General features: G+C 36.1%; 1 protein-coding gene and 1 long non-coding RNA gene across 2 annotated transcripts in view; one reads left to right on the plus strand and one right to left on the minus strand.

Annotated features, from left to right (window-relative positions):
* RGS5 (regulator of G protein signaling 5) overlaps window positions 1-4,286 on the minus strand; it is a 56,360-nt gene extending 52,074 nt beyond the window's left edge. The window contains exon 1 of the mRNA XM_012468888.2: window positions 4,151-4,286. Within this exon, the coding sequence (XP_012324311.2) occupies window positions 4,151-4,194 (44 nt within the window). The 5' untranslated portion in view covers window positions 4,195-4,286. The remainder of the gene's footprint in view (window positions 1-4,150) is intronic.
* The window catches only part of LOC135272322 (uncharacterized), a 50,609-nt gene extending 36,084 nt beyond the window's left edge, over window positions 1-14,525 (plus strand). The window contains exons 3-4 of the long non-coding RNA XR_010340482.1: window positions 8,105-8,245; window positions 12,304-14,525. This is a non-coding gene — a long non-coding RNA (uncharacterized LOC135272322). The remainder of the gene's footprint in view (window positions 1-8,104; window positions 8,246-12,303) is intronic.
* The last annotated feature ends 255 nt before the right edge of the window (window positions 14,526-14,780 follow it).

Genomic DNA, 14,780 nt, shown 5'->3' on the forward strand with positions numbered 1-14,780 from the left:
TGGGCAATGAATAACCATAGGCACACAATTTGAAGCCTAAAATTCAAAGTTGTCATCATAATATAAAGCAACTAGTGCAATTATTAGTATTTTAATTTTTTAAATAACCCTCTTTGTTCAGAGACAGTCTCACTCTGTCACCCAGGCTGGAGTGCAATGGTGGTGATCAAAGCTCACTACAGTCTCAGACTCCTGGGCTCAAGCAATCCTCTTACCTCAGCTCCTGAACAGCTGGCACCAGAGGTGCAATCTGCTGTGCCTGGCTCATTTTTGTGGGATTTTTTTTTTTTTAGATAGGGTCTTCTTGTGTTGCCCATGCTTGTCTTAAACGCCTGGCCTCAAGTGATCGTCCCACCTTGGCCTCCCAAAGTGCTGGGATTACAGGCGTGAGTAATGCACCTGGCCAATAGTAACACTTTTTATTTCATAATACTTCCATTTCCCCAAAAAGCAATATTTACTTTAAAATTTAAACTTGTTTAGAGAAATGCAACAGACTATGAGAATAAATTTTCAAAAGAAGCCTAAAATTCAAAGTGAAAATCATAGGTAAAAATAAGATCTTCAATTGACACAACTCTTTTCTTTTTCATTGACCATGTAAGATTCTCACCCATAGAGTACAGGTTTCAATATGCCAGAGGGTAGAAACTGAATGCTTACGGTTATTCATTACCCAGATGTTTGGATTATTTGTCTCTTTAAACATATAAAAGTATGTGAGGCCTACTTAAAATTTTAATGAGCAATATTCTTTAAAAATAAAGAATACTTTATACAAATATATCAAAGTTGACTTTGGCTGAAAGCTTCTCTAGACATTGAGAAAGGAATATTTTCTAGGATTAAATTTCTCCTTATGTGTCTTGTTAATTATTGAAGTTTTTCTTACCTTATGTTGCAGATTTTGGTTATCTTCACCCATTATATATATTCCACCTTTTAATCTTATGGAAAAAACTTGTCTTTTTGTTGTAAAAAAAAATTATTTTATATTCTTTACTAATGAAGAGTTGCTGTCAAAAAAATTCCCCTTACATGACGTAAATTATTCTTATAAATGCTTTCTTATGAATCAGCATTAGAATCACTCACTGAGCATGTTGCTTCTGCCATGGCCCAGTGGTTTCACCACAGGACTGGGTCCTTGATTATTTTTCATTATTTGATTCTTCATTGCTCCCAAACTTTATTCTTATTTTAAATTAATTGATTTGTGGAGATAGGCTTTTGCTCTGTTACCCAGGTTGGGGTATAGTGGTGTAATGTGGTTCACTGCAGCCTCAAACTCCTGTCCTCAAGGGATCCTCCTGCCTTAGCCTCCCAAAGTGAGGGGATTATAGGCATGAGCCAGCATGTCCCACCTGCTCTCAAACTTTTACAGAAAAACAAATCAGGAACATTTTCCTTTAATTATATCTCTTAGTAGTCATTCAGACTAAGTGCATACCTCACTTTGTTTACATTATGTTGGAACTGGAAAACATATTAGAGAACAATGAATTGAACTTTTACCTATTAAATTAGAAAATACAGTCCTGGGAAAGTAAAATGACTTGCTCAGGGACACAAATTCAGATAATGACAAAACTAAGTCTGCACCTTACTCCATAACTCGTACTCTTTCCACTATGATAAATAATGGTATGCTTCTCAGCTTTTTGTAAACTGAATTGTATTTCTAAAGCCATATAGAAGTTAGAACTGGACTCTTCAGCAGAGCTTTTCATTTAAAGCAGATTTTTTTGTAATGTGTATTTGCTGCCCTAATTTATTTGATATGAATTTTTAAATATTTTTGTCTAAGCATTGAAGCATACCCATGTTCCTTTTGTGGCTTGGAGAGAAGAAATGCAAAGGCAGGAGCGGTGTGGGGGAGGAAGGTGGGAGTCAGAGATTAGAGCATGGAAAGCAGGTTCGGAAGCATTTATTCAAGTATCATTTTCCTCTTAGGTTAGACAGTGTTAGACCCTTTCCATGGGAACGTGCTAACAGCTTCTCAGCTCCACAATTCCATTTCTCCAAAACATTCTTCTCAACAGCATTATAATTAGAAATTACAATTACCCTATTTACAATGAAAACAGATTATGAAATAATATATAATAGTGCACAAAAATTGCAGTATTCTACCACATTCCGGTAAATAAAAGATTCAGTGAATCTATGAGGGGAAAAAGCTTGTTTCTTTACCACTTGCCACTCTTTAATACATGAACGTGAGTTATGTCCTGGTGCATAAGAATTTACTGTGCATTAAAAGACATGATCCAATATTAATGTTGCTAGTGAATCAGACATAATACAGTAATAGGAATCATTGAAAGAAATGTTCCATCTATATATCTCCATAAATATTATGCATAGTTATGAGAACACATAGAGCAAAATAATTAACATGGCAAATTTTCAACAGAAATTCTATAGATTTTTCACCAAACGCCAAGCAATATGTCGTAGAATCACAAAATGCTTGGAAAACTGATATTACAATCATTCTAAAGTCAACTGTTTACCTATTAATAAGGCAAGATTTATTCACTACATGAGGTACACAATTTCAAAGAATAAGTGGGCTAAAATCATCCATTAAAATCAAGTTGCAATTCTCATAGTTATAAAAATGAAAAAGGAAATAATTATACATTTTCTCATATTCAAGGAGTTTTGGGTGCCTTTCAGTGCTCTGTGCTCTCCCTGTTTCTTAGGCTTTCTGTACAGTAGGTAAGAGAAAAGAACAGGCTGATAGCAATAGATAGTATCCACCCTATCCTCTTCCCCAGGTTGGTACAATAGACAATATTGACCCCCTAGTTACGATCTAACTGCTACAACTTAATAGCTACAAGTTTCTGTTATGTAAATTTAAAAACAATAATATGCTGTGCTTTTCTTTAATTATCAATATGTAAGTGTGCACAAGGTCATTAGGTAAACTATATTTCTTACTATGGATCATAATAAAAAAAGTTTGAATGCCATTATTCAGAGAGTAAAGCTCCCTGGAGGTTTCACATTCAGTTACTAGATAGTATTATTGGAGAAAAAAAATTATATGTTACCATGTTATCACCTTGAAATTATTTTTAGATTATTTCTAGAGTGGAAGTTATCAAAAAGAAGATCTGAGCTTGTAAGAGACAGAAGTCATAGATAGCCCATTAAACAACAAAGTATTCCAAGACAAACATTCCTAATGCATATGGGATGAAAATCTGCACAAGGATCTCCTTTATTCACTTTAAATAATGAGGAATCGAACCCAATTTAATCAAATCCATTCTTAATAAGAGGAGAAGCATCCCTACTTCTCTCCATCAGATAGGATGGTTGGGTTAAGTTTTCTAACAAGTAAGATATTTGTTCTTCTTCTATTTACTTAGCCTGAATACCTAGGATTCCCTCCAGAATATTGTCCAGCCTAGGGACAACCAGGGAGCATCAAAGATTTTGATGCATTTAGCTAAAACAGAATGCTAGCTAATAAATAACCCCTGCGTCCCAAGGGCTTTTTCTTTGTCTAGCCATCCAGCTATTTCTATCTAATGAGGTCAGAGAACAAAGAACAATGGGAAATTTCCTCCCTCAAGGCAAACCTGCCTCCCTCTTCCAGTCCCTGTACATTAATAAAAATTAACATTTATACAGTCCTACTAGGTGCCAGACATGCTTCTGAGTGCTTCACATACATTAATTCATTCAATCCTCATAACCAGCCTGTGAGGTAGAGAACACGGTATCTCCATTTTACAGATAAGGAAACTGAGCTACATAGAGGTTAAATAAATTGCCCAAAGCCACACAAGAAGTAGTAGAGCCAGGATTCTAATCTAGACAGTTTGATGTTGGAATCTATATTTTTAACCATACAGTTTTTATTCAGAATAAGCACTTACAGAATAGGCATCTCCTTGAAGGAAATGATGTTCTGGATATTAAATGGTGTATGAAATATTGTAATTGTATAAATCTCCTAGCTTGGATCTTTCAAAATCTCTATATTGTTTACAGAGAAGAGACTATACCCAGTCTACAAGCACTGGTTTCACCTCAGTTTAGCCACAAACTACAATACCTCTGTTACCTCTGCTCCCGTGAGTAAAGACTCTCCGTATCTCCATCTCTTAAACCACAATAACTTGGTTCTCACCTTTCCAGGCATGAGTGGGGCAAAGCTGCAAGTCCTTTGCACATTTTGGCAGGTGGCTTAGCTCCTCCGCCTTAAGTACAACTTCTTAACAGCAGAACCAGTCTTTGAAAACTTCAAAACTGTCTGGGATGCCTTTCCTTCTGAGGCATATATAGAAGCTCTTTCCCAGCCCTCTGTTGCCCTTCCAGCCAATCCGGAGCCTTAGAGGAAACTGCAGGCTGGTGAGCAGCAGCAGTGGGGCGTGAGGTGGAGAAGGGAATCCTTTCTCTGCTGCAGGCACTGCTGTGGCATAAGGCTTTCATCTGCGCTTATCCCAACACTCTCTTGCTGACCGGACACGGCAGGGTTAGACCCTAAACTGTGCACAGGCCATTTATTGTTTGAACTCATAATCTCAGGCCAGTGACAGGGAAGAGGTGAGCTTTCTCATGAAGCAAAGTGCCTTGGAGCACTTCAGATCGGTCAAAATCATAGATTATTAGGACTGTAAGGGCTCCTGGAGATTGTTTAGCCCAACTTTGTTTCACAGTGAAAGAAATTGAGATGTAGGGAATTCAAGGAATGTGTATGTGAGTACTTACCATATGCCAGACACTCAGCTGGATGCTAGGTATTCAGAGAAGAAAGAAAAAGCTTCCTCACCTCAAGACCCCAAAACACATTATAAGTGAGTGATGGAGGCCGGTCTGGGATGTTGTGAGCCTTCAGGGGGCACCAGGCAAGGTTTTATGGAGCTGAGAGACGAGATTACTGTTTATATAAATCAAAACAAATATGAATAATTACTATATGCTCTTTGTGAATCCATATGTCTGTGAAGGTACTAAAAATGTGATCTGGGAGATCATACACCAAAATCTGAATAGGGATTGAGTATAATGATACTACCCCTGAACTCTGTTAATTCTGTAGGTGGTCTTCTGATTATTCTTTACTTGGATGACTAATGCTTTATAATTCTTTGGACCTCCCCACCCTAGCCATCCTTGCCTAGGCTTGTCTTCCCTTCCCCTTCAAACTTTTCCTGCCTCCTATCACTCAAGGAATATTTACCTGAATATTTACCAAAATTTACCCGAATTATGTCTTGTCCTGTCAGGGCCCAGGGTGCTCACAAATTAATCTGTAAATATAACTGCCTAAAAGGTAGGCATGAGTTCAAGCTAAAAACAAGTGGCACTGCATAATTTGTAAGAGAAACTCTGAATTTGGAATTAAATATTATTCTCATAATTTTCTCCATTATTTGAAATTAGTTGTTTTAAATGACTCCCTTTTTACCTACCCTTTTTAGACAATGGTTGATCAACATCTGTTAGTGGCTTGTAAAGTCAATGCAGTGTATTATGACTTGATGTTTTTAATGAAATAAATAGAACAGACAAATATCCAAGTACATTGCATATAGAAAATATTGTTTCTTGAAATTTTGACTTTAATGATCAATATGTAAGTATGCACAGGGTCATTAAGTATACTTTTTTTTTCTATGGATCGTAATCAAAAAAGATTGAAAGCCATAACTCTAAACCACTCCCCCCCACCAACACACACACACACAACCACATGTCTTCAAGACAGAGTCTAGCTCTGTTACCCAGATCGGAGACTGGAGGGCAGTGACGTGATCATAGCTCACTGCATCATCAGACTCCTGGGCACAAGTGATCCTCCCACCTTAGCCTCCTAAGTAGCAGATACTAAAGGCTCGTGCTACTGTGCCTAGCTAGTTTTTAAATTTTTTGTATAGACAGGGTCTAGCTTTGTTGTCCAGGTTGGTATTGAACTCTTTGCTTCAAGCAATCCTCCTGCCTCAGCCTTCTAAAGCACTGGAATTACAGGTGTGAGCCACCATGTCCAGCCATATATATATGAAATCCTGATACAATCACATTTGTACCTCCAGCATTAAGCATAATGTCAGGCACATAGACATCTGTAAATACTGAATGAGGTTAACACAACTGTCCAAGTTCTGCCATCTACTGACTGAGTAAACATTAGCAAATCAATTAATTACCATTTTTGAGAGATGTGGACACTGTTGTTGACCATTAAATCTAATAATGGAAATATAAAACCTGTAGAAGAAACTCCTTGGGACAAGAGTCTAAATCACTATTTGATACCAAGAAGCCTTGAGGAGATAATAATATAGAAAAGAAAAACCCCAGGAATGATGTAGTGCAATGGAGGGTAATGTGTTGGCAAGGGTTAAAAATCAAAGCATATTTCTGACTGCCCCAGAGGAGTTCATGTGATGGACTATCCAAGAATAGAAATTATCTCAATTTACTAAAAGATGGACTAGAACCCAAAATGTAAAATTCAGTAGAAATAATACTAAATCCAACACCTATTTGTTTTTAAAACTTTGTAAGGATGGGATAGCCAGAGAGCATGTAAAAGAGTGTGCTCTAGAAGCAGAAAGTAAAACAGAGATTGCTAGAGGTTAGAAATGCAGGAGTTGCTATTCCATAAAGTTTCAATAGGTATAAAGTTTCGGTTATGCAAAATGAAAAATTTATAGGGATCTGTGGTACAACATTGCACCCATAGTTAGCAATACTGTACTGTACACTTAAAAAATCTGCGAAGAGGATAGAGTTTCTGTTATGTGATTTTTTTTTAATCACGGTAAAAGGAGAGAGTATACTAGGTAAGATAAATTTGAAGTCTTTAAAAAAATAAATTAACTATTTTGAAATCTCCTTTCCCTCCTGAGAATCCCTCAAAAATGACAGTAAATATATGAAAAAGGTATAAATCTATAATGGCAAAGAAAAAGAGAAGCCATCATATTCTGTGTGATTTCAATCACCTCTTCATGGAATGTGAAAAGGAGTGATTAGGAGTGGTACCTAATGAAACAGGGGAAGAAATTCAGGGGATGCTTCAAAGAGATACCTGCCCTGGAGGATGCCATAGGGGTTTGGGCTCCAAAGTGCTAGATGCTACAGTTCTACAGAAGGCAGAAGTTAGCCGTGCAAGTGGAGGTAGTGAGACACTGAACATTTTCATCAGATGAAAGGGTCTCCTGCCCACACAACTGCTCTGATTCATTTCTAATTCATTTCCTTAAATCATGTGTGTCTTTATTTTAACTATTATTGGTAATGTATTTATTGTGATGCATTTTATAACTTCCAATGTGGGGACCTCTGGGACTATGTGATCGATGGTGAACAAGCGTCTACTCACTAACTAATGTCCCTAATAGCAGTAAGAGTCTCACCCCAAAGCCAGCCAGGAGCACATGGAGTAAACAGAGGCAAGGTCTTCACCTTCATGTTGCTTGATTTCTCTTTCTTTCTGATAAATGTTTTAAAGAATATGCAAGCTCAATTTATAATTCTGCCACCCAGAAATGTATGCTGTCAATAGGTTGTGATATTGCTTCCATGGCTTTTTTTGTTTAAAGAAATAAAGTAGCAATGGATAAAACTAAAATCCCTGGACTTTATATTAAATATAGTCCTGGTGAATGTGCTGGCACCTTCATCTTGAATTTCCCAGCTTCCAGAATTGTGAGAAATAAATTTCTATTGTTTATAAAGCACCCAGTTTCGGGTATTTTGTTATAGCAGCAGAAACTAAGGCAATATAGAGTTATTAAAAGTATATAGTTAATGTTGCCTTTTTATTTCTTAAAAAAAAAAAAGAGGACTCCCATGTCCATTGTTTTTCCACTTTCAGCACACTCAGTACCTGTTATGATTTTGGTGTCTGGTCTTAGAGATCATTTTTTAATGTCCTCATATTCATATGTGCTATCATCTGAATGTTTTCCTCAAAATTCATGTGGTGAAACTTAATAATCAATGTTATAATATTAAGAGATGGGGCTGTTGGGAGGTGATTAAGCCATGAGGTTGAAGCTCTCATGGATGAGATTAGAGCCCTTATAAAAGGACTTCAGGGGGTTCATTTTCTTCTGCTTTTCTGCCGTGTTAGGAGACAGCAACAAGGCACCATCTTGGAGAAGCAGAGAGTGGCTCTCATCAGACACTGAACCTGCTGGGGCCTTGATCATGAACTTCCTGGCTTTAACTGTGAGTAATACATTTCTATTGTTTATAAAGCGCTGAGTCTCAGGTACAGCACAAATAAGATAATTTGGATTCATAAAAAGTATATAGTAATTATTTGTATGTGTTTTGATTTATATGAATATAATCCACATCTTTTTTCATTTAAGATTACAATTTTTTTGTTTTTCATTTTTAGATTGTAATGACAACTAACATTATAGAATATTTCCTATGTATCCATCACTTTATAAAACACTTCATATATTTACACATTTCATTCTCACAATGAAAGCATGAGATAAGTGGTATTATTTTTGCTATTTCAAAGAGAAAACCCTCTGATCATATAAATGAAAATAAAATTGTTTAGGATTAAAAAGCATCAGTACTAACATAGAAGGTGTAAAGTCTATACCTCTAGTTTATGCTTTTTAATTTCTGGAGATAATTCTATCGTATACAAATATAATTGCATTTCTTTACAGATCCATTGTTAAATATTTAGGTCATTTCTAATGGTTTGTTTCTGGCAAAAGTACTTAAATTAATATTCCTATATCTGTCTCCTGGAGCAGTTTATCTAAAATATAGTTCATGAAGTGGAACAACTGCTGAGAGGTGTAACACTACAGCATTATCACGTGATCAGACCAATTGAGACTCCTAACAGAACCGTATGAGAGCCTCATTTTCCCCAGTATGCATCACTTGCCAAGCTTCAGTTTTTTCCAGTGACAGGCAGAAAATACCATGTCATTTTCATTTGTACCTTTCTAATTACTAGGGGACTTGAGCTTCTATTCATATACGTATTGGCCATTGTAATTTTTCTTCCATTAGTTGTATATTCCCATTTTTTAAGCAATCTTACTATTTGGCTTTTTAATATTGTGTTCAAAAATTCTTTATAAAAATAATGAAACTAAAAATGGGAGAAAGGAGAAAAGAAAAGTAGAATTAGATCATTGTTGTAGGAGTGGTTAAAGGATACCAGTAAAGTCGGATAAACCAGATAACAGGTTAAATAAGAAAACAGAAGATGAAAGGCATGAAGTAAAGTATATGACAAAGGTAACCATTAGAACAGATATAAATCCTCCTAAATACCAAAAAAAAGAGAAAGATTAAAGAACAAAGAATAAACAGTTCATAGAGAATGAAATATAGAAAATATCAAGAAAAAACACATAATTATACAACATGTGACAGAATTTTGAGACCAAACATATAAGTTATATCAATAAATGTAGATATGCATAAATTTTTCATTAAAAGAAAAGTTTTAGTTAGGCTTACAAATAAAACCCAACCTGGGTAACAAAGTGAGACCCCATCTCTATGAAAACAATTTTTAAGAAAGTTAGCCACGCATGGTGGTACATGCCTGTCTGTAGTCACAGCTATTCAGTAGGCTGAGGCAGGAGGATTACGTGAGCCCAGGAGTTCAAGGCTGCAGGGAGCTATGATAGTGTACACTCTGACCTTGGGCAACAGAGCAAGATCCTATCTCCATTAAACAAAAAAAAAATGTAAGAAGACCCAACTATATTCTGTATACAAAGGCCATACTTAAAACAAGTTATTTAGAAAGATTAAAAATAAAGAAAGGGCAAGGGTAAAATCGACATGAACAACAAGAAGGCAAGAGAAGTAAACTTGACAGAAGATAAATCCAAGCCAAAATGTATTGAACACTACAAAAGCAAATACTTTTTCAGGCTTAAAAGCCACAACTTAAAATGGAAGTATTAAATATAAATATTTCTGCACAAATAACACAGCAACTACCTTTCTGGTACATAGAGACACTCTAATAATCAGAGACTGACATGACTTATTTTTAGTACAAGAAAGAGGACAAAAAATAAGTATTATAGTCAAAACTACACACACACACACACACACACACACCCCCACCCACCCACCCATAGTTCTTATGGTTATATATCAAACCCCACAGCCTGCTAATAGAGAATCTAACTTCTTCTCAAATACCTATGAAATATTCACAGAAAATGAGAGTATAACAATTCAAAAAGAAAATTAGTAAGTCCAGTTAAGTAGAAATGTTACAAACAGTGTTCTATGATTGCAATGAAATAAAATTAAATGTGATTAGCAAAACCAAAAAGGCTCTTCCTCCTGGAAATTCAAAACCTTTCTGTTAAATAATGAGTGAAAAGAAGAAATACAAATTGAAATTACAGAATATCTTTATCTTACAGTAAATTTCTATGTATACTTAAGTCTATTTCTGGACTATTGTTTTCCACCAGTATATCTATCTATTTATATACCAGTAGCATACTGTTTTAATTATGTAAGCTCGGTAGTATGTTTAATGTCTAGGTATTAATGTATGTTCATTCTTTTCAAGTTGAACCTTAGTATCAAGTTATTTAATGCCCTAAAAAAAAGCTTGTTGAAATTTTTATTAGGATCGTGTTAAATTTATAAATGAATTTAGGGAGAACTGACATCTTTATAATATTGAGTCATCCTATCCAAGGACAGGAATGTCTTACTATTTGTTTGAGTCTCCTGTATATCTGCCAAAAGTGTTTTATAATTTTCCTTTTGTTGGTTTTATACGTTTCTTGTTAAGTTTATCTCTAAGTATTTAATCTTCATCCCTTCTATTATAAATGGGATTTTCTCTACCATATGTCCTCTAATTAATTTCTTATTGATTGTATATTATGATACCTTACTGAATTATATTTTTGTTAAGTTAGTTTTATTGTCGATTCTCTAGAGTATTTGAAGCCTGCTGTCATGACTTCTGCAAAGAGATGGCTTTTTTTCTTTACCAAATTTTATGCCTCTAATTGAGTTTCCTTGATTATATTATCTACTATCTATAATACAATATAGAGAAAGGAATATTTTTGCCTTATTCCTGATATTAGTGGATATTTCCTAGTGTTTCCTCATTAAATATGATATTGATTTTAAGATTACAACTGTAATTTTCTTTTTCTTTTCTTTTTTTGTGGGTCTTTTTCTTTTTTTTCTTTTTTTCTTTTTCTATCAGCCAGGCTAGAGTACAGTGATACAATCTCAGCTCACTACAATTTCTGCCTGTCAGGCTCAAGTCATACTCCCACCTCAACCTCCCAAGTAACTGGGACTACAGGTATGCACCACCATGCCCAACTAATTTTGTTTTATTTGTTTATTTATTTACTTTTTGGAGTAGAAACAGGGTTTCACCATGTTGCCCATGCTGGTCTCAAACTCCTGGGCCCAAGTAATCCACCTACCTTGACCTCCCAAAATGCTGGGCTTACAGGCATGGGCCACTCACCATGCCAGGCTGTATGCCTTTATTCTTATTAAAAAATTATCAATTATTTCTGAATTAAACATTTTTTTTTTGAGACAGAGTCTTGCTCTGTCACCAGGTGCCAGGCTGGAGTGCAGTGGCGCAGTCTTAGCTCACTGCAACCTCCACCTCCAGGGTTCAAATAATTCTCCTGCCTCAGCCTCCCGAGTAGCTGGGACTACAAGCGCACGTCACCACACCCAGCTAATTTTTGTATTTTTTAGTAGAGACGGGGTTTCACCATGTTGGCCAGAATGGTCTCTATCTCTTGACCTCATGATCCACCCACCTCGACCTCCCAAAGTGCTGGGATTACAGGCGTGAGCCACTGTGCCTGGCCCTGAATTAAACATTTTAATGACTATACATTTTACTTCTAAGATTTCTATTTGATTCTTTTGAGTAACTATTCTTGTTCTAGTTTTATGGATATAATAGCCATGCTTAATTGCCTTGAAATAGTTTTAAACACTTTTAAAGGATTCCAGTGACTTTATAGGAGGCAATATAGTACAGTGGTTAAGAATATGGACTGAAGAAAGAGAGAAAGTGTCTAATTCACACTATAGTTCTATCACTTTCTAACTGACACTGGGCAAATTACTTAAAATTTGAGCACCTTGGTATTTTCTATAAAGTGAAGTTAAAGGAGACAGTGTTTAAAAGTGTCTATAACAGTAATGCCTTACACAAAGTCAACACTCAATAAAGATTTGCTATTGAAATTATCTGTCTTGTTTTTTAAATTTTGTTCCCCATGACCCTGAGTTTACTCATGGCTTTTAATTTCTGCCTAGGATTTAATCTTTCATGGAATTACCTCCTGTAAGAGTTTTTCCCCAAGGTAGACTGCGTGCGACTATGGTTGGCTATAGTCTACATTGGCTATGCCTGGCTCTACTGTATACACTGGATTTTTAAAGCTGGTCTTATGTTGGTGTCTTGGTGGGAATCTAGAGAATGGAGTGGTGGAATGCATATGGAACACCCAAGCTAAGAGCATTTAGGAATCATGAATTAAGCCAGGAGTAAACAACAATGAGATGGGTACTGTTTGATTCAGGTTTATCTAAGCTAGTTGACTGAAAAAATACCTTGAAGATAATGATGTCAGAAAAGTTGTGGCTACAGAACTCCATTTGTAAGAAATTTGCTAGTGAATGGGAGTTCAGGTAGATAAAGCAATGAGCAAAGATTTTTTTTTTCAGGAGGTTAAGGGTGATTGGAAGGAGAGAAATGATATGTTAACTTAAGGAGCCATAAGTTTAATTATTTCTAATAGGAGAATGAGATGTGAGCAGAGTGCCTGGAGTGGGAAGGCTGAGGTTTGCAAATGTGTAGGTCCATTCTGAGACGAAGGGAAAATAAAATGAATAAAATGATGATTCTAAGAAAATTTATTAAGGGAACACAAGGTGAGTGGGCTGGGGGATTCTTTGGTAACTCCAGTTTTCTTAGTTGAGGCGGTGGTAAAGGCATAGAAGTTTTAGAAGGATTCTCACTAGCTCTTTTTGCTTGGTTTATGAAACAATTGAGACTGGAAAACCCATATTCTGTTACATTATTAAATGTTTTGATAGAATTTTCCCTGGGGGGTGGCCTCACCATATCTAAACCCCACACAACTATAGAATAAGATTATTCTAATGGAAATCCCAGGAATCTCTCACCACATAGGATATATGAGAAGCAGGATAGAGTTGGGTTCAGGCTCCATGCTTTTTGCCTCTAGATAATATTTAAAAACAAGGAGTCCTACTCTGTTTCTAAAAAGAGCAGTCATCATAGTTTTGTGAGAGCTGCTTTTCTGGTATAATTACTCTAATGTTTTATTTATCCTCAAGGTCAGTAGTGGCCATTGAAAAAGCTGTCCCTTTCCCTGGAGAACGGCATCCTCCTCTGACAAATAATTTCTGTTGGAAGAACATTCTGTAAGTCCATGTTCTCACTACAAATATTATCCAATGTAGCACTGAAGGACATTTTCAAAACAAAGTCCTTTTTGATCTTTCTGAGCCAAAATGTCTTAGACTTAATTCCTTTTCCACAAAATAAGAAAGATCTTTTGGACTGAGGATTAGTCTTGCAATTCCTAATCTCCTTCTTCACAAATGTTTTTATTTCGTTTTGGTTCCCGTGTCTGAATGAGGGATTTGAATAGATGACCTCTAAGTTCCCTTCCATTTCTAACATGCTGGGGCTTTTTGAGTCTGGGTGATTACAGCTATTGCATCTTATTTCCTTGGTATACACTAAGCTTCTTGAGGATAAATAGGGAACATGTTTTATTTGCCTTTGGGTTCCTCAGAACATGTAGACTGGAGTGCCTGTATAAGTAAATCTCTGTTACTGAAATAATATGTAAGTTAATTAAGTAAATGGGAATACCCACAAATATAATAGCATTGCCTAGAAGTATTGTCTTAATGAGGACTAGAAAAGAAAGGCTTTTCCAGATGGACAAAACATCTAAATACATGGCTTGATTCTCAAAGCAACAAGGCACAGGCACTGGCTCATCAGATAACCCACCTCTCTTGCCCATGTGCTGTTGTGCGAAACACTACCTCCATAACTCTGCTGGGCATGCCTGGCACTGACACACAGCATCTTAGCTCCAGTGAAGCCTGAGGATCAGGCTTCCTCATAACTCTGTCATGGGTCTGCCTAGATGTCGAGGGGACAGCTATCCTGGGAGCCACTACACCACTAACCTAAGTATCTAGGCCACAGCCACAAAATAATACACACCCTCCTCCAATATACTATTGGGGATCAACACTATCCTGCATTTTGTCTCTGTTTACCTCTGGCACCTGCAGAAGTAAAGCCTCACTATTCATTAACTATTAATCTCACACTATTTTGCTCCAATTCCTTTTTCTGTCATATCCATATCACTGGCCCTTCTATATCCCTGTCTTTCTGAATTAGCTGACTCTCCCTATCTTTTTCTTCTTCTCTTTTCATTTCTACCACTTCCTGGACTCAACTGAAATTGAACTGTGCCTCAAATAAGAAAAAATAAATCCAATTTTGTTTCCTTGTATCTTGTGGATCTCAGGACCAAAAAGTAATCTAGTGTTCCCTTTTGCTATACGTAGCTATTTTCAGATTAACAAGCCTCCTTTCTTTCACAAAATTAATTTATCCATTAAAACTCATGCCCTGGATATAACACATGGCAGATACTTCTAGTTGCTACGTATTACTTGCTTTTTTCCAAAAAACAAAATTGATTTTGTATGGAGCAACAATATGCTCAGCTTTAAGG

Source organism: Aotus nancymaae, unplaced genomic scaffold (assembly GCF_030222135.1).
Source record: "Aotus nancymaae isolate 86718 unplaced genomic scaffold, 86718_ANA_hifiasm-v0.15.2.pri h1tg000108l, whole genome shotgun sequence".
NCBI classification, from domain to species: domain Eukaryota; kingdom Metazoa; phylum Chordata; class Mammalia; order Primates; family Aotidae; genus Aotus; species Aotus nancymaae.